This window comes from Prunus dulcis, chromosome 6 (assembly GCF_902201215.1).
Source record: "Prunus dulcis chromosome 6, ALMONDv2, whole genome shotgun sequence".
NCBI classification, from domain to species: Eukaryota; Viridiplantae; Streptophyta; class Magnoliopsida; order Rosales; family Rosaceae; genus Prunus; species Prunus dulcis.
Window position 1 is genome coordinate 27,730,753 of NC_047655.1, and position 18,655 is coordinate 27,749,407.

General features: G+C 36.6%; 3 protein-coding genes and 3 long non-coding RNA genes across 9 annotated transcripts; 5 read left to right on the top strand and 1 right to left on the bottom strand.

The window, feature by feature from the left end:
* The first annotated feature begins 781 nt into the window (after positions 1 to 781).
* Positions 782 to 4,443, top strand: LOC117632510 (sodium/hydrogen exchanger 1-like). The gene is made up of 14 exons (XM_034366008.1): positions 782 to 1,236; positions 1,333 to 1,451; positions 1,708 to 1,805; positions 1,908 to 1,967; positions 2,069 to 2,115; positions 2,198 to 2,392; positions 2,484 to 2,530; positions 2,608 to 2,674; positions 2,824 to 2,924; positions 3,067 to 3,168; positions 3,310 to 3,448; positions 3,532 to 3,594; positions 3,681 to 3,767; positions 3,856 to 4,443. The coding sequence occupies exons 1-14, from the start codon at positions 1,063 to 1,065 to the stop codon at positions 4,186 to 4,188; spliced, it is 1,632 nt and encodes a 543-aa protein (XP_034221899.1). The 5' UTR covers positions 782 to 1,062; the 3' UTR covers positions 4,189 to 4,443.
* A 375-nt stretch (positions 4,444 to 4,818) lies between these two features.
* LOC117631700 (39S ribosomal protein L45, mitochondrial) lies at positions 4,819 to 8,152 on the top strand. Of its 3 annotated transcripts, XM_034364979.1 has the most exons (12): positions 4,819 to 4,984; positions 5,176 to 5,216; positions 5,316 to 5,398; positions 5,530 to 5,610; positions 5,864 to 5,946; positions 6,174 to 6,225; positions 6,573 to 6,662; positions 6,900 to 6,968; positions 7,083 to 7,184; positions 7,392 to 7,460; positions 7,647 to 7,703; positions 7,821 to 8,152. In XM_034364979.1, the coding sequence occupies exons 1-12, from the start codon at positions 4,911 to 4,913 to the stop codon at positions 7,905 to 7,907; spliced, it is 888 nt and encodes a 295-aa protein (XP_034220870.1). In that variant the 5' UTR covers positions 4,819 to 4,910; the 3' UTR covers positions 7,908 to 8,152. The 3 variants fall into 3 exon arrangements, with proteins under 3 accessions (XP_034220870.1, XP_034220871.1, XP_034220872.1); XM_034364980.1 differs by lacking the exon at positions 6,900 to 6,968; XM_034364981.1 differs by lacking the exons at positions 6,573 to 6,662; positions 6,900 to 6,968.
* Positions 8,153 to 8,511: 359 nt separating this feature from the next.
* LOC117631701 lies at positions 8,512 to 10,036 on the top strand. Its single transcript, XR_004586349.1, has 4 exons — positions 8,512 to 8,813; positions 8,883 to 8,997; positions 9,735 to 9,857; positions 9,952 to 10,036. It is a non-coding gene; the product is annotated as an uncharacterized LOC117631701 (long non-coding RNA).
* Positions 10,037 to 10,183: 147 nt separating this feature from the next.
* On the top strand, positions 10,184 to 11,682 carry LOC117631702. 2 transcript variants are annotated; one of them, XR_004586350.1, is made up of 2 exons: positions 10,184 to 10,665; positions 10,889 to 11,682. It is a non-coding gene; the product is annotated as an uncharacterized LOC117631702 (long non-coding RNA). The 2 variants fall into 2 exon arrangements; XR_004586351.1 differs by having other exon boundaries at positions 11,102 to 11,682.
* A 1,432-nt stretch (positions 11,683 to 13,114) lies between these two features.
* LOC117631549 lies at positions 13,115 to 15,527 on the bottom strand. Its single transcript, XR_004586335.1, has 3 exons — positions 15,174 to 15,527; positions 14,912 to 14,998; positions 13,115 to 13,328 (listed from the first exon to the last, which is right to left on the bottom strand). It is a non-coding gene; the product is annotated as an uncharacterized LOC117631549 (long non-coding RNA).
* A 1,281-nt stretch (positions 15,528 to 16,808) lies between these two features.
* LOC117632120 lies at positions 16,809 to 17,612 on the top strand. The gene is made up of 2 exons (XM_034365526.1): positions 16,809 to 17,068; positions 17,161 to 17,612. Exons 1-2 carry the CDS (start codon positions 16,900 to 16,902, stop codon positions 17,415 to 17,417), a joined length of 426 nt encoding a protein of 141 aa, XP_034221417.1. The 5' UTR covers positions 16,809 to 16,899; the 3' UTR covers positions 17,418 to 17,612.
* Positions 17,613 to 18,655: the final 1,043 nt, after the last annotated feature.

The window sequence follows — 18,655 nt, forward strand, 5'->3', positions numbered from 1 at the left end:
ATCAAGTTAATTGTGCGTGCTCATTACGTATTTTTCTTACCAATAAATCAATCATCATCAACTTCATGTGTTTGAATGAAATCAGTATAATTAAACTTGAAAATGACCCCAACTCAATGGTTCCATGCTGGGCCTACAAAGACTTTGACAATATATATATCCATTCATCACCCCCAGACTCAGTTGTAGAAGGCTTTTAGTACCCAAATAAATTATAAAAAAAAAATAGAGATAGATCTAATCAAAGATTTGAATTGATTGGAACGTGTCAAGAGCCACGTTTGTCTATCTGTGTGGAGCTCAACTGATGAGGAGGCTTTAGAGTTTGAATGATCAATTCAATCATATCATACATACGCAGGTCCTCCTATCTTTTTGGTTTTCTTTGTTTCTCTGTGTGTGTGTGAGTGGCTGAGTGAGGTTTGGTGTTTAAGGGTGACGCATAATTTAAAGGGAGGGAGACTCGAATTTTGATATTGAAAATGGACTTACTATCTTGACCAACTAGTCTAACTAACATTTACCGTTTTAACTCTTTTCATTAAATACAAGAAGAAGAAAATAATAAACTGCCAAACTTCTCCTTAATAACATACAATACTATGAAGATTAATTAGTCTCCAACTAAATGGGCACACCAACTTCATATGTGAATCATTAATTTCCCTTTTCAACAGGAGAGCCTTCTTAAGAAATCCCCGTGTAAAAACTCAAAACTGATCCCATCCAATAAGCCAATGAGGGGAAGAAAGAGAAAACAGAACAAAGAATGACAAGCAAACACGCAGTGACACTTGACAAACTGCAGCAGCTGAAAATAGATTTCGTTGCAGGCGATCCAAATCCCATCATCAACTACCATTCTTCCCTCCATTTTTTTCTGGTCCACTCCTGGTCTTAAATTCAAAGCCAAAACCAGCTACACAACACAAGCCTCATAAGTTGTAGAAACTTGATTCTTTTTTTCATGATCCAAACTCTCTTTCTCCTACCATATTCTCTCCAACTCTCAGAACCGACCAGGTGAATGCCCACCAATTCAGCTGCAAAAGAAACCCAAAAATGGCAGCTCTTGAATCCATACAGTCTCAGTTGCCACTGCAAGATTCCATTTTCAGCACCAGCACTGTTACTGCAATATGTGTGTTCTTCACCCTCCTCTGCGCTTGCATCATAATTGGTCATTTGTTGGAAGAGAACCGATGGGCCAATGAATCCATCACTGCCCTTCTTTTGGTATGTAAATTTGTACCCTTTGTTTATGTCGCATAGTTTTTCTATGCAATCATTTATTTTTATATATATTTGTGTGCTGCGTGTTGTTGGAAACAGGGTTTGGTTGCTGGGCTTGTGGTGTTGCTGGTGACCAAGTTCCAGAGTTCGCGTATTCTGATCTTTAGTGAAGACTTGTTCTTCCTCTATCTACTTCCCCCAATCATTTTCAACGCTGGGTATGAAGAAATCTCAATTCTATGCAATTCTTGTATTTCAGTTTCAAGGCTCCAGTCCTCTGCAATGCTCAATGAAGCAACATAGATTTTAATGTGGGGTTTGAAATTTCTTTGGTGAAGATAAATTTCAGATCTTGAATATTGTATTTTGACTGCAAAGCTTGAAACTTGTCACATGGGTTCTGATTGGACATGCTTGATACCTAGTTTCTTCACCCAAATCGGTTTTGGATCTCTTATTTTGATCGTTCTTCAGTTTCCAGGTCAAGAAAAAGCAATTTTTCAAGAACTTCACCACAATTTTGTTATTTGGAATAGTTGGTACAGTAATTTCTTTCTGCCTCATATCATTAGGTAAAGACTTGCAATCTCTCCTCCACTTCCACTATACATTTATATACTGACAACATATTTGAACACTAACTCCTTCTTTGCTCTTTTTGGAAAACTGTGTAGGCGCCTATTTTCTTTTCAAAAGATTTGGTTTCACGACTCTGACCCTTCAAGATTTCCTAGGTGAGTAAAAATCTCCCTCTGAATCATTGTCTTGATATTAAATGTCTCTGTTCATGGCTCTATAGTGATCATTTTGTGCTTACTGGTTCCTTTGTGTGCAGCTATTGGTGCCATATTGTCAGCAACTGATTCAGTTTGTACATTGCAGGTAATTTTATAGTCTCATTCCAAACACATGTTTCTTGAACTGATGTCTAGCTTTGACGCCTCATCTTCTTCTCATGTTAAAGGTTCTTAATCAAGATGAGACGCCCTTTCTTTACAGTGTCGTTTTCGGTGAGGGAGTAGTGAATGATGCTACCTCCATTGTGCTTTTCAATGCAGTACAATCGCTAGACGTTAGCGACATCGATGCTCTTACAGCCTTGAAATTGTTGGGGACTTTTCTTTACCTCTTCTTCACCAGTACTGCTCTTGGTATAGCAGTAAGTTGATTGCTGGTTGTTTTAGTTACTGCACAGAATCATTAGTTTATTGGCATCTATGTTCTAACTTTCTTTTGTTACAATGTTTCAGGCGGGCCTACTTAGCGCTTATATCATAAAAACACTTTACTTTGGAAGGTATGAGCAAACACTTCAAATTCTTGTGAAACTTGCTTCTACCAATTTCCCTGAAATTGTGATTCTCTTTCCAACAGACATTCTACAGATCGTGAATGTGCCCTCATGATGCTTATGGCTTATTTGTCATACATGCTGGCTGAGGTACCTAAACAAAGAATCTCAATATGAATTACTCAAGTACTAGTCTTGTTTTCTTTTCCTCTTTTCTGAAAATATTGAGATCTCTGTAGTATGTAATGTTTAACTGGATACATTGTGATCTCAATATTAACAAATTTGTTCTTTTGCAGCTTATGGGTCTCAGTGGGATTTTGACCGTTTTCTTCTGTGGCATAGTTATGTCCCACTACACATGGCACAACGTTACAGAAAGCTCAAGGATAACAACCAAGTAAGAACAGAATCCTCTTTTGATTTCCTTCTGACCGAGGAGTCCAAAGATAGCTGGTTGTAAATTACTAATCTCAAACATTAGTATGAGAACGAAAGAAACTCGATATATATCGTAATCTTGTATTGTTTGGTTATTTCAGACATGCATTTGCAACAATGTCATTCATTGCAGAAACGTTTATATTCCTTTATGTTGGTATGGATGCCTTGGACATTGACAAATGGAAAGCCAGCAATGCAAGGTAACCTTACTATTCTCTTTCACACTCCAGAGCTTGTAGTTGATAGGCAGATTTGTATATGAATTGAGGTAAAAAGTTGCAAAATTCAATTTTAATGTTGAAACATGTTATGCCTGACTTGTAACATTCTCCTTGGTTCAGTCCAGGAACTTCAGTTGGTGTCAGTTCACTGTTGTTTGCACTCGTATTAATCGGAAGGGCAGCATTTGTTTTCCCAATTGCAAACATTACAAATTGTTTTAAGAAAAGAGAGGGTACGAAAATCGAGTTCCGTAACCAGGTACTAATCTGAAGCACCTAAGCGCTTGGGTAATTGTTATTCAACTGCTCTTCCAAATTGACTGACTCTTTTGAAAATGCCAGTTTATTATGTGGTGGGCAGGCCTAATGAGAGGTGCAGTCACTATTGCTTTGTCATACAACCAAGTAAGTTGATGATGTTTCAAGTCCTAACATATCAATATGTATTTGGGTTCTTCTCAAGTTCTGACTTCCACAATCTACTAATGCAGTTTGCAGACAGCTCCGGTTCGACGTCGACAAGAGATAGTTCCTTGATGATAACCAGTACCATAATTGTTGTTCTATTCAGCACAGTGGTATGCCTGCTTCTGTCTCTGTTACTTATATTGCACTAAGCTCCATTTTGTGCTTGGTCACTGAAATTGGTTTTGGCAATCCAAACAGGTCTTTGGCTCCATAACAAAGCCATTAATCTCAGCTCTGCTGTTGCAACATGCAAAACCAAACATTTCAGATGCAACTGATATCCCGAGTCTAGAAGACTTAAGGCTTCTGTTCCTGGAACCAGGTGAGCCAAGTGGGGAAGGCAACAGCCAGCCAGCCAGAAAGGGAAGTAGCTTCAGGCTGCTGATGACTCATCCAACTTCAACTGTTCACTACTTGTGGAGAAAATTTGATGACAAGTTCATGAGACCGGTGTTCGGTGGACGGGGTTTTGTTCCATTTGTTCCTGGTTCACCAAGTGGTGCAGCAGAAGCTGCAGAACATACTCCTTGAAATCAAAGGCTAAATAATATACAGTAAAAGTAATTATTCTAATTATTTTTTTATTTTTTTGATGCACAAATAAACTTATTAGGAGCTTGTTGTTCTTGTCTGTATGTAAAGTGAGAGAGTGGGGCTGGTGCTGTAGTTAGAACATTTGAGCAAAGTTTCCTCCTCTTTCTTTCTTAAATTTGGAAATAGAAATGCCAATAGTTTTCAAATTGTATTATAGTCAATTTACTCACAATATAAGTGCTTGAACTTCCTTGTGCCTGTTGCAAATGAGCATATTATATGATGAAGCAAACTATCTCCAATTTCTCAGAGGTGCCTAATGACTTAATGATGTTTTCTAAGTGAAAAAAAAAAAAGTATTGATGAAATAAAATAACATAAAAAAATGATGAGAAATAAGATATAACTTCATTTGAAAAAAATAATAATAAATTGGAGTTTACTCATTTCCTTCCTCTGTAAAAAAAAAAAGAAAAAGAATAATCTGTTATTTTAATAGAAAATTTAAAATTTTATTTATTGAAAAGGGCAAAAGGATTAAAAAATTTCATTACCTCCATCGACCCATGATATTGGTACACTGCGAAGCACCTTATAATTCCTCCTTAAACCCTATTAATGAAAACACAAAACCTCTCTCTCTCTCTCTCTCTCTCTCTATTGTCGATCTCCATGTTGTTGATAGAAACTCAAATTGGGGTTTCGAAGATTTGTGATTAATGATGGCTTTCAGAAGCTTACATCGGATTCGAGGCCTCCATCGTACGGCTCAGATATCAGAATCGCCCCATCTGTGAGTAGAAATGATCGGTTAATGCCCTGCTTGGTCTCGGAGAATTGAAAATTTTACTTTTTGTTCAAAGCTTGAGATGACACAATGGAAGCAAAATGGAGGGGAATTGAAAATGCTTCTTTTGATTAATGAAATTGGTATTGATGCTGCCAAACCAATTTTAAAAGATGGTATTTTTTTGAACTTTTCAGGCTTGGAAGCTCAAGAAGCTATGCAAGTGGTATTTCAACTGGTAAATTTCTGCAAGAGGCATTCGTGAAGTAATTTCTCATTACTTTATTGGGTTTGCGTAAAATTCTTTAGCAATTGACATACTTTTCTTTGTCATCAGTCCCTGAACTTTACTGCCGGAACAAGGGCCATGGAGCCCTTCCTTGGACCCATGGAAGTTCTATCACATTGCGGTCTGCAATGGTGAGTTTCTAAATTATAACTTGAATCAGTTGGATGCCCATGCTCATTTTTTTATTATGTGTCTATAACCCTTGGTGAATGTTGCAATTCATTGAGCTTCCCTTTTTATCATTTCTTTATTTTGAATTTAGGCTGTTGAGTTACCCATCTTCTGGAATGACACAAGGTTGCTATCAACACAAGTAAAATCCCCTGCACAAGCAAGACAAATGGTATGCTATCTTTTTGCTCAACTGTTCATACTGTAACTGTTCCGGTTCAGTTTATGTGGCTGGAGGTTAGTGCTTTGCTTCTTGTTAGTGTATTCCATTTCTGCTTTACTGGAGTATCCATTTTTACAGGTTAGAGTTGTATCTGTCATCTTGTGCTCATAAAAAAACAGCCCATGGAATTATAATTTTCTTAGTCTGCTCATATGCAAGACAAACGATAATACCCTTTGTGGTTACCTTATGATATGTGCAGGGAGCTCTTAAAGTTGCCATGTTGAGTCCAGGGTTTATCTACGAGCCTTATACACCTCGTGAAAAAATATCATTTCTCAAGAGGTTAGTTACTTCAAAAGTGAATTTTATTGATCTTGTAGATTGTGGTAACTAGAGTAGGCCTGCATACTGATGGAACTCTAGTACTCTACCAAGAGTCACTCACTAGTAATCATTGAAACTCTCTCAGCTTCAGTTTCCCTAGACAACTGTTAAGACTTGATTACTTATATTTTTGTTCTATAATATCCTGTTCTTATATATGAACTTTCTGATGTTTTATGTATCAGATGGTTCACAAGAAGTGGGTGGAGAAGAACAAAAGAAGATATAGTTTTAGAGGTGAAGATTCAGAGATTCAGCTTAAACAGAACTATCTTCTTTTATTGATTCAAGCCTTTGGTTAATCTGTTGAAGCTTCTTTCTTCTATTCTTTCATGGCTGTCCTCCATCCCCCATATTTTGATTCTAAATTCCACTCCTTTTTATGTTTTGGTTTGATGCATAGACTACTACTAGGATGGCTATCTGATGCCATCCGCTGTAATTTATTTATGTTGCCTTGGTGTTAGAGGAATGTAACTCATTTTAAATTTAGAATGCAGAAGTTTAATTATTTATAATTCAGTCAATTTAGGCCTAATATTCAACATCTATGTTTGAGATCTTTCTGTTTTTCCAATTTTCAGCTCAAAAGTGCATATGCCATTACTAAATTAAGAAAGAAGGGCTATTCAAAGAATTTATTCTACAAAGAAGCGATACAGTTATATAAGGAGGTATCTTTGTCTTTTCCTACTTAGTTTCTTCTCTCTAGGTTTTATGCATTCTGTATTTTATAAATAGTTGTAATAGTGTAGTGCCCTTTTAACTCTTACTTCCAATTTAAACGAAAATTTCTTATGTTCTAGTCTAGCTGTTTTTTTTTTTTTTTGGCCTTTCAATTTTCTCTTGCCTCTTTCAGCTGCACTGTATGATCTTCTTCCTGTAGCTAATTTATTCACCTTCTTCTCCAGATAAATACTCTAATGGCAAATGGGGACAAAAATTCTTTAAGGAAAGCAGTTACAGAGAAAATGTTTTCCGTATGCTTCTGTTCTTTTTAGTTTCGGTTTCTGCTGTAGTTATACCGCTTTTTCTGATGTAAAGGGATTGCTATTGAGGTTCTGAGACATTATTTATTATCTTTTCGTTTACAGGAACTAAAGAATGAAATAAAACAAAGAGACTCCATATGGAATAAGGTCTACTGGGAAATGGTGGAACCAGTTGTGAAAATACGAACTTTGCGAGCACGACTGGTAATTGCTTGTCTAATTAGAGTATAAATTGAATATTTCCTTAAATATTATTACACCGGGTGCTTAACCAAGGAAGGTTACTCCATCCTGTTCTTACAGAATTGAATTAGGATGCTTTACCAAGGAAAAATTGTAACAATTGAATATTTCCTTAAATTTTAGTACACCGGGTGTCTTATATGGAATGCCTTTTCCCCTCTTTTACAGATTGGTGTTGATCGGAACGATCTCGAGAAGGTGTTCATACAGCTTACACTTGAGTTTCTGACAAAGCAGGTATATGGGCGGCTGGACTCAGGACTCATTTTATCATGTTATCCTTGCAATGGCACTTTCTTTCACTGTCTGCTTGAACTGAGGACCACTTTTATCTGTTCATAACTTACTGCATATAACTTACTGCTTTTAATTCAGAACTTTCATCCACTGAGAATACTTCTTTTTCCTTTTTCTCTCCGGCAGAAGTTCGAAGCATACGACTCAAATGGTTCCATTGTTTCTGGAGATAAATCAAAGGAGGTAAAGTGCATTAATATCTTTTGTATTATGGGGTTGCTGATTAATTTTTTTATCATGTTCTGTGACTTACCCCTCCCCCCTTTTCTGTGATGCTAATATGCTTACTGCGCTCTGTAGGTCCTTGTCCGTGATATCTGGGTATTTGAAAAATCTCTCTTCCATGATAAAGCTTTCTGGCGTCTTTGTGGGAGGATTTCTCTCTAAGCAAGAAATCATTCACCATTAGATCTACTGTACCGTGTTGATGACGAAATAAATGCTGTTAACCAATTTTGTAAACTGAGCATATCTCAATTTATCGAACTAATTATGTGTATGTAGCTATGTTTTTGGTTGTTAAATTCAACTTTTAGCTTGAGTCATGCAGGAATATAATACTTAGAGCATTCTAGCAATTATTTGTTTTCATTATTTTGCAATTCTTCAGAAACTGTCCTTTTGTCTTCCAAGAATTTGCAAGGAGCTCATTTGATCTCATGCAGCTCTCTCCAAAGAGAAATGTCAAATTGAAATTGAAATTTGATAGCTGACATGGCAATTTGATGTACAATACATTTTCTCATTCCACCCAATATGTTTTTTGCATTTAATAAAGTAAACAATTATTGGTTAAAAAATTAATATAATTAAGGAAAAAAAATTATTGCTTTTGATTTGTTAATAAAGAAAACACTTGACAAATGGACACGTCTTCATTTCAGTCTAAAACATCAAGGATAAGAAGGTCTTTTTACCACGGTAGAAGTACTATAACTATCCGGACCCGCCTTGGGCCATTCATGAGGCCAATTCCGTGGCCTCATTCTACTATCTATTGTGGTTTTCCAATCAAGGCCCAGGGGCTAGGGTTTCTTCAGACAATCAGGGCCCAAGGTTAAGATTTCTCTAGAAATTCAAGGCCCGAGTTTATGATTTGCTAGAGAAAATTGTGCGTCTGTCTTTTTCTAGGAATTCATTTTTTACTTTCGCAATTATGACGACGACTAACTGAGAATTACTAGCATCGTTTGGGTTTAGGGCTTTTCGATGGCAAAGGAGAACGAAGCGGCTTCGCAAGCCACCGTCAATGGAGACGATACTCACGAGATCTCTACGATGTCGTCCATAGGGGTGAGCGCCGTTACCCGATCTTTTTGTTCGCACATTTTTCCTGTATTAATTCTAGGTTTTTGTATTTAGATCGGAAGAGGATGTGTTTTTGCTTAGGGAAACACATCGAGAATGTACGAGATCTCGATGGTGCCGTCCGAGGGTTCCTCATTCTCGGCGTGATGATAGACTTGTGTTAATAAGGGTGAGCATCTTTGCCCTATTCTTCTGTTCACACCTTTTTCTTGTATTAAATCTAGGGTTCCTTTGCGTGATAGAAGAACGCTTAGGGTTTCACTACACGCGGTGATACCTGATTCGCTCTAAATCTAGTAGTTGTAGAAATAATAGCATTTAAACAATAAATGAAGTTTATGGAGTGGAGTCGAATTAGGGTTCTTCAATGTAGGTGTGCACCAGATGCATTTTTTAAAGATTTGGGATCACAGAGAGCAGAGAGCGTTCTTCTGATCACCAACTTTATATCTTCCCTTATTTTGAGGACAAGAAATTGGTGGTGAAAAAGTAGAGCACTAATGAGTTTTCCTTTTCTACTTTTCTGTTTATATTTCCAACTTTATCCATTTCTATTAGTTAAACTTTGTGCTTTTCAAACGTAGAAATCAATCATATTTTGAGTCTTGGATGCATAAAGGTCTCGATTATCAATTTCCAAAACAATCTTTTGGCCGTTGGTTCAACTAGTAAAGGTTCAGGGTGTGGTGGGTCCAGGTCTTTCCTTCGAAGTTAAACGATTGCAATTGGAAGAAGTATCCTATGAAATTTCTATACTTAGCCACATAGGTTTTCATTATATTCTTCCAAACCATGTTGATATTTATTTGTATGTGTGTATATCTGTTGATATTCTCGTATCCAATGCTAAAAAATTAAGCATAATAAGATTACCAAGTATTTTACCCTTGGCTTCTCATTTTCCAGGAGCTTACTTAACCACTATGGAGAATTTCTTGGATTGGATTCCAAAAGAGTTCCTAATAATCCTGCAGCCAGTCAGTTTGTAGAGGCTTTGGCTAAAGCTTGGACGGAATACAATAACCCAAGGTTAGAGCTGACACAATGTCTCATTTGTTCCTTCTGCTGCTGCCACTTTCAGCAAAGTGAATAAAGGTACGATTAACTCCAAATATATGTGCAGGGCTGTAGTCATGTTCGTGGTTCAGGCTGATGAACGCAACATGTATGACCAACACTGGCTTTCTGCTCCATTGAAAGAAATATATCCTTTTTAGCTTACAACAAGCTTTATGTTGGAGGAAGTGGTATCTCTAGGAAAATGTATAGTTATAGTTATATAAGCTTATATCTTTGATAAGACGCTAATTTACAAAATTCATAAATAGTCATGTTCCTTAACTGTATAACACACATAATGTATCAACTCTTCGGAAAACATTGGCAGAAATTGACGCAGAGGGGGAGCTTCTACCAGATGGAACACTTGCTGTGTATGTAGCCTTATTAGCTGTGGAAAGTTCATTATACTAATCTAGATTTGTGGATCTAGCATGTTATATCTTTGACTTTAGTGTCATGAAATGCCTTTAACTTGCAGGGGTGGCCAAGCAATTGTAGTTGTGTTACGCACCAAATGATTATCCTACTGAATCTGTAAGCAAGTCTTACTTTCCTGCTACTCAAATACTGATTCTTTTTTAAGAAGAATGTGACATTCTTCCCTTGTAGTGGTGAGCTTCTGTTGTTCGGTAGCAGAAAATGTAGTTACTTATCCACAAAAAGGGTACAAAGTAGAAGAGTAAATCCCAAGTCCATAAAGGCATATGTAGATCTGTTCTATATCTGTTGGGGTGACTTTGGTGGGCTAATCCTGCATGTGTGTATGATTGGGCATGTAAGTGTGAATATCTCTTGGATGTTGTTCCATACTTTTTACGCACACGATCATTCTTGTGCTTGCTTGTGTCTTTATTTCATTAGCTTGACTTGAAATATGCTTAAGATGATACTTAAAAGGCTACTTATAAAAGAAATATGATACTTCGATTGCAAAAATGTATCCTCAGAATGTGATGTCTATCGTATGGCTTTTAGTACCATGTTTTTTTAATTTGTAGGAGTGGAGAGCAAGGCTACTCATGGATTTGAGTTATTCAAATAGATCCTATCATATGTGGCGCCAATGGGTAATGGGTAACCCATTGCCCATTGCCCATCCCTACCTGCTTTACAAGTGGCGCCACAACACAGGGACAAGTATGATTTGATGGAAGTGTAATTTTCAAAATTCATACAAATGACAAAAAAACGCTGGTCTCTTTGCATTGCAGGCTCCAAGTAGCAAGGAATTCTTCATGGGGTCTTGGACACACCCAATCTGCAATCTGGGTTTGATTTACTTTTAATGACCTTGAACTCTCTCCAATCACAAATTATGTTATACCTTCTATATGATAGAATTTTACCACTCATCTTTAGGACTGTATTACTAAATGGACAATGCGGACTTTCGTGATCTGCAGAGATTTGTATCTGTGGTCTTCTTCTTTTGTGTGTCTCTGTGAATGCTCAAACGTCCGGTTTCATATGTGATATCAAACCTTAGTTGATTGCATAACATGAATTCATAGTAATATATTTTATTAATTTCCTAACATGATTTTGAGAAGTCATGGGTTATGAGAAGACTGTCTTTTGCAGCACTGTATTAATTCATAGTTGTAGAGCAGAGAGTCACTGCACCATGATGTCATGGGTTATCCGTTTTCCTTTATTATTTTTCCTTTTTTAACATTGTCAGACTTGTAAACTGACTTTGCCCTTGCAGGGATATGTGAGTTGCAGAATCATGGTCATATCCTCAGTTTGATGTCAAATTTCTTCAAATAGAATTAAAGGTTGCTGGGCGATTTATTTGTTGTTCCTTTTTTCTGTGCATGGATCCACTTCCTATTAGATGTTATATTTAGTCAATAGGTCTAATTTTTGTTATTGGATGGAAATTATAATCTGCGTATGGTTTGCTGAAATGCATTTTACTGGTTGGGCCCAATAACTACAATAGTTGGTCGCTCAATGGTTGGGCCCTTTTTTTATTTTTTTATGATTTTTGAATTTCTGGATCCGCACCATTATCGACATGGGCTTACGTGGTCAGTCCGAGAAAGTATTTGCCCCTTAACCGTTCTAAGCAACCCAATAACAGTGAACGTACCCTAATAGCTCCGACATTTGCCCCCGTATTTGTTTGGATAATTTTGACGACAGTGTAGGCCCATTTATGGCCCATAAACGACGAAGTCAGCCGAAACAAGGGTCCATGAACGATGAAGTTCCGCTCCACGGGCCATTGACGACAAAATAAGCCCCTGAAGGTCCCGTACGTGAGAAATACCACCCACTCAATGCCCAAAAACGAGAAACCAGGCCCAATGAAAGGTACGAAAACAACAAAATGGGCCGATTAAGGGACACTAAACGACAAAATATGCCCAAGGAAGACTGATTAACCGATAAAATCGGCCCAGTAAGGGGCAAAATGGGCCCAATAAGAGAAATTTGGCCCAATGAGTAGACACTAAAAGACAAAATAGGCCCAATTAAGGTCACTAAACGACAAAATAGGCCCATTAAGATAGTGAAAACAGCAGAATAGGCCCAATTAAGGATCACTAAACGACAAAAAAGGCCCAATTAAGGACACTAAACGACACAATAAACCCATTAAGAGCTCGAAAACGACAAAATAGGCCCAAAAGAAGGGATAATAAGCGACAAAATAAGCAAAGTAACTAAACGACAAAATAGGCTATTTCGTCGTTTATTGTCCCTTCTTTTGGGCCTATTTTGTCGTTTAGTATATTTTATTGGGCCTATTTTGTCTTTTTGCAGCTAGTCATTGGGCAACTTTTGTCGTTTAGTGACCTTCATTGGGCCTATTTTGTCGTTTAGTGTGCCATTATTGGGCCTATTTTTGTAGTTTAGTGCCTTTCATTGGGCCTATTTTGTCGTTGAGTGCCCTCATAGGTTCTATTCTGTCGTTTAGTGAATTTTTATTGGGCCCTTTTTGTCGGCTAGTGACTCTTCTTTGGGCTTACTTTGTCGTTTAGTGGTCCTTTATTGGGCCTACTTTGTCGTTTAGTGGTCCTTCATTGGGCTTACTTTGTCGTTTAGTGACAAGCCGTCGGGCCTATTTTGTAGTTCATATTCCCATTATTGGGCCTACTTTGTAGGTTAGTGCCCGTCCATCGGGCCCATTTTATAGTTTATTTTACCTTTTATGGGCTTTTTGATCGTTTGTGGCTCATTCATTGGGCCAATTTTATCTTTCATGGGCCTTTAAGTGGTCCAATTTGGTCTTTTATAATATAACCTTAAGCTTGACGACGCCAAATTTAGTATTGCGGGTCGCAATCATCGATCCAACAAATCTTTGGGACTAACAAAAGAAAAAGAAAACCATGCATACAAGACGAGTAATAACTACAATCCGCAGCACTCAAAAATAGAAGACGGAAATTTGAGGCTTAATCCTGGTAGCCTCTGGTTTTAGATATCCTGGGAAAAAAAACAGTTAAACAATTAATAAAACAATTAGAACCATCAGAAATAATAACAATTGGAATAAGACTGAACTAAACCCGATGGTCAGTGTGCAAAATAATAAGTCGAACCGAAGCAGAACTATTGAATGTGCAAGTGTACGACACAACAAACAAACATAAGAAAGCGTCACACTAATGAAACGAACTAACAAAAAACATCATTGCATGTCTCTAGAAGAAACATCAATCCTCAAAAATTACCTACAAAATAAAAAGCTAACAGTAACAGACTCCGGCACTGGCATTTCAGGAACGAATAATGTCTTTAAAATGTGGACAAACTTGAAAGGTAGTAATATAAAAGCATATCCAAAAAACCATATAATTAAAAATATAAAAAAAGTTAAAATGCAACAAGTGGGAAAGATAGGAAGAACAGTTCGTTATGTCAATAATAAAGAAGAACATAGAACAACAGGTTCTTTTATTTGGTGTGGGATAACCACTGAATGTTAAAGATCGCAAACCAGAACACAACATCCTGAAGAAACATTTTAAAATACTCTATTACTATATTTGTCCATTCATAACTTCATTTTAAACAACATTTTACTACCAAAAAGAATACCTGCCAATACACGGAAATACAATTAACATAGAAATTATATATGTTATATATCTTCCAGCTTTTACACAATCCAACGGTATAGTCAATAGATAACAAAAAAATGAATGATAAACAGCTACAATGAGAAATTATATCAAATTAATATTGATATGTACCAACTTCAACTAGGAAATATAACAGAACACCAGAGAGAGAGAGAGACTGAATAGGCTTCTAAATTTATAACTGCCAATCTATCATTGATATATATTTGACAATGTGGGCAGATAAATTTTAGTTCTATGAAATTTACTGCTTCAAATTTTATTTCCATGGTAATAACCTATAAACATTGCTTGGGTGCATAGATGCAAAAGAAAATACTGAGAACTTCTGAGACTCCTTGCAATCTCATCCTAACTTGAAAAGTTGAGAAGGAGAGAGTCTAATTAAAACACTCAGATTACTGACATTGCCTAGAACATTGTGTACGACAATATTTGAATAATGCACTAACCCATTTATGATTTTTCACTTTCTAATGTCTTTAACCTCATGTTACATTGAAAGTTAGAGAAACCCCATCATCTGATCTCTTTTTGTCGGAACATCAAGTTGTTGAACAGTCTAGTTATGCATGGTTATTAGACCATCCGATATTGCTACAAATGCTTACTTTTAAATTCACTACGCCACCGTGTATCACTAATGTAATGTCACAATGTTCCCGATTCCATATGTAAGGTACCAAACCCCACTCCCTCATATCAGAATATATCATTCAACAAAAATATGCTATTTCAAAGCGCTCCCATAATGTGTGCCAATTTTGTTTTTTGTCAGATATATCGTTCAAGTTTTCAACAATACTATGCTATTTACCTCTGGAAACTTATTTTGTTCATTTTGTTTCCATTTAAAAACAAAAAAATGATATCTTACAAAAGAAAAACATACATCCACATGCTTGAATGAGAAAGGAGTAAAACCTTAAAGATAAAGGAAGGCCCACTGTCAGTGCCTATCAATCCACATCGCACTCTTTCGCATCTTGAGCAAGCTGACATGGAATGTACCTGGAATGGAAGCAAACAGCGAACGCATTAATGCATTGAATTAAAGACCGACCTACTAATTAATTCCCTAGGCATGTCGCTCCATCAAATAAAAAACAATGATCTCCGTAAGCCATAAACCTAAGTAAACCCTAAATTTCAAAATCAACTTTGACGGGTCCTGGAACCCCCATACCTAGCCCCATCAGATCTCTGGTCTTGGTGTTAATTACTACGCGATTTCAACAGTGAGCTCTTGAACAGATCCGATCGTGGATCAATGGCGGCCATCGAGGCGTTAAACCTCGCAAAACAAGAATCGCATTGGAGGAGCTTTTCTTCATGCCCCGTCGTCTCTCTCTTTCTTCACGCTCATGTCTCTGATCTCCAACGAAGGCTCCGATCACAGAGCCAATGCCATTGTTAGGATTTCCAGACCTTCTCTCTGTTTCTCATCTCTCATGTTCTCAGATCTGCTCTCACTCTCGTCTGGTACTCTGAGGGACTGAGATTTGAGCGATCAGGAGCCCTTTATGGATGGGAAGGTTTTCTTCTTCATACGATGTCGTTTCCTTTTGTATTTTAAATTATAATTTATAATTTATGAGTTAGTGGACTGGACTGGTTTGCTTCATTGCCTCGACCCTGGACTTGGCGCGTGTCCTCACTTTCAATTCGCATTCGCGCATCCTCTTGTATTAGTCCAGTAGTGATAGCCTTTCTTGCGACATGTCGTATAAAATTACCAATGACTCCCATGGTTAATGAAAATTATTATACATAGTACTTCATTGAGTTAAAAAAATAAAATGACCAAACCAAACATTTTGGGTTGCATAAATACAAACCCTTTTTGTCGCAATATTCATCATCTTTTTTACTTTTCTATGCATAATTTATTCATTAGGCATATGACTTGTCTTAGAATTAAAGATTAAACACACTCCATTTATCACCTAATGTTTTTTATTTTCTAATGAATGCATTGGATTGCCTACTTTGATATGACTTTTTTCATTTTATATGTACCTTGATCCTCAAAGTAGGTCTGCATAAATGAATAAATCTTTTGACCCAAAAAAAAAAAAAAAGGGTAAATCCGAAAAAGTACATTCCAGTATATTGTGATCAATGAATTTTTACTTTAATCCACGTGTCATACTCGGAACCGTTTGCTTTTTAAATTACCATTTGAAGATCATACATGGAAATTCCATTATGTTGATGTTAATTGTTACCAAAATAATTGATTGGTTTTATATAATTGAAAGTTATGGCCACGGGGCACACGTGGACAACACCAATTGACCATTGAGAGAATAAGCCCATGCTTGTTATTCTACTTGAATCCATCTTTTTTAACTCAAAAACAATTTGTGAGTCAAAAACTCATAATTCGTGATTGGTAAAACCCATTTTTTAACAGTTTTCTTCGCCCATGCCTAGCTAATCCAAGCGATGGGTTTTTGAAACGTTTATTGTGTGGGCTTTTGACATCTTGAGATAGGTGCAAAAATGTCATTTGGAGATGTTCTTATGTCCTCAACTGCAAAAGGCAAAAGGACCAATCGGCAATTTGCCAATTTCTTCTTTTTTCTCTCAAGTTCAACTCGACAATTAAAATGCCTTCCGTAGGTATTCTGTTGTGCTTCATTGAGTTTCAGAATAACTTCCGAAAAGGACAATGCCATTTTTAGCATTCTTTCATTCCATTAAGTTTCTCAATTTTTCAAAAAAACTTGGATTTGTTATCTCTGTTTTTAAGAAACATAGAATACCTTACTTCTAAGTTTCAAATTACAACCAGTAAGAATGGTATCCACAAAAGCATTAATCCAAAATTCCAAACTGTGGTCTCTCCAGTTTGCATTCATATTGCACACTGAACAATTATTTTAAGGGACAAAAAAAGAAATCAACAAATGGATGGGAGAGAACAACATTTTCAATCTCTGAGCATTTGCCAAAGGCTCTACAACATCATCTCGAGAAGCCTAGCCTATCAAACCGTCAAGACTGTGACTTTAGGCCCTCCAATGAAGCAAGGCTTAGCCCAACTGCACGATGAATCAATGCCTCAAAAAACTTCGGGTAACAATACCTCAAACAATTTAGACCCTCTTTCTCCCTTGGTTGTTCAGCTGACCATGCAGGTGTGGACAATGGTTTCTATGGTAATGCAGGAAGGAGACCAGAAGAGGAAACACATGAAGCAGCAACAATTGCACAGCAAGCAAAACCTCCAAAGAAAACGGTTAGCATATGCGACAGGGTAGAGGATATGGAGAAAGCTATGAAGTTAAGACGAAGGAGCAAATCGTTTGAAAAGTTGAACTGGTTAGAGCAAGCAAAAGAGGAGCTAAAACAAAAACCTTTAAGATCAATTCTGAAGGTTGATTCTGGTTTGAGCAAGAAGATGGCACATATTTGTGAATCTTAACTACATCAACTCAAGGCCTTGTAGGGTTGTGTTAGTTCTCTCTGTTGTAACTTGTAAATGTAAATATACGATGTAACCAAATGCTCATGCTACAGTTCTTCAACTAGCCAACATAGGCAAACATAATTGAATTATACAAGTTGAATCAGATATTATCATCTATTGTGTATATATACGTAATGGGAGATTCTCCAATAAGTATTTTATGTTAATGATTAGTTAATATTTTTAACCTAGATCGTTGGATTGCATGTATGTTGCATATTAAATTTACCAACACATCTAATGAATGCAATCCAATGCCCGAGATTAGAAATATGTAACAGCTCTTTAACTTAAATACTTATTGGAGAATTTCCCTATATTGAATATGGTTATGAATATGATAAAGTTTTTTGTTTTCCTTGCAGAAGGTTAATTATGATAAAAGTTAATGGTGAAACTTTGGGGTTTAAGAATTTCTTTCTTGCAAGAAAAGGAAAGAATATGTCCCCAAAAGCATTTAACAACTTGGTGTAAAATCAGCATACAAGGACAGTTATTGGATAGATATTGGATATGCCTCTGGCCCTCTGCCAAATTCTAAAGTCACTTTGTTTGTAAAGTTTGTCTTGTAAGTTAAGGGATTGTGATTCTATGTTTCCTATATACAGAGAAACTTTTTTACACAAAAGCGATAATTGTATTCATAAATTAGGCACAAAGACCATCAGCCAAAATGGCAAATACAAATGCCTACAAAGGGTAATACAAATATAAAAGCATAGTAACCACATAAGGTTAATCCAAATATAGACCACAATTAAACAACTAACAAACGTTGCTTACTAGATCAAAACATTGATTTAAATTTGTAGGGAATTTTCGAAATTTGTAACTTTTGCTTTTCCTGTTCTGATTAGGTTTCTAGCTTACGCTAGAATTGAAATTAGTAAAGGGTAACAAATTTGTAACTTTCCTTTTTCCTGATCTGATTAGGGGAGAAATTGTGCTTTGTTTTCTTCTGTGAATGGGATGTAACATAAGACTAGATGTCTTTCGCAGTTTTGCTCCGACAAGCATCCAGCAAAACAACGTACAAAGTCATATGAAACTTCCCTTCCAAGCTACTACTTATTCAGTCGTGTAACTCTCCCTCCCTATATAAAGGGTTGAAGCCTCAGTTTCTCAAGCGCCAAGTTACTGGCTAGAATATAATCATATAAGCAAAGCAACCCCTGGTTCCAGAAAAGATTTTT

Bases quoted from the DNA above. Each gene is read 5' to 3' on its own strand.
- LOC117631700 (XM_034364979.1), top strand. From the start codon at position 4,911: ATGATGGCTTTCAGAAGCTTACATCGGATTCGAGGCCTCCATCGTACG. The intron at 5,399-5,529 runs GTGAGTTTCTAA...TTTTGAATTTAG, and splicing joins TCACATTGCGGTCTGCAATG to GCTGTTGAGTTACCCATCTT. The intron at 7,704-7,820 runs GTAAAGTGCATT...TGCGCTCTGTAG, and splicing joins CTGGAGATAAATCAAAGGAG to GTCCTTGTCCGTGATATCTG.
- LOC117632510 (XM_034366008.1), top strand. From the start codon at position 1,063: ATGGCAGCTCTTGAATCCATACAGTCTCAGTTGCCACTGCAAGATTCC. The intron at 1,806-1,907 runs GTAAAGACTTGC...AAAACTGTGTAG, and splicing joins TTTCTGCCTCATATCATTAG to GCGCCTATTTTCTTTTCAAA. The intron at 2,393-2,483 runs GTAAGTTGATTG...ACAATGTTTCAG, and splicing joins GTACTGCTCTTGGTATAGCA to GCGGGCCTACTTAGCGCTTA.
- LOC117632120 (XM_034365526.1), top strand. From the start codon at position 16,900: ATGGATGGGAGAGAACAACATTTTCAATCTCTGAGCATTTGCCAAAGG. The intron at 17,069-17,160 runs GTAACAATACCT...ATGGTAATGCAG, and splicing joins AATGCCTCAAAAAACTTCGG to GAAGGAGACCAGAAGAGGAA.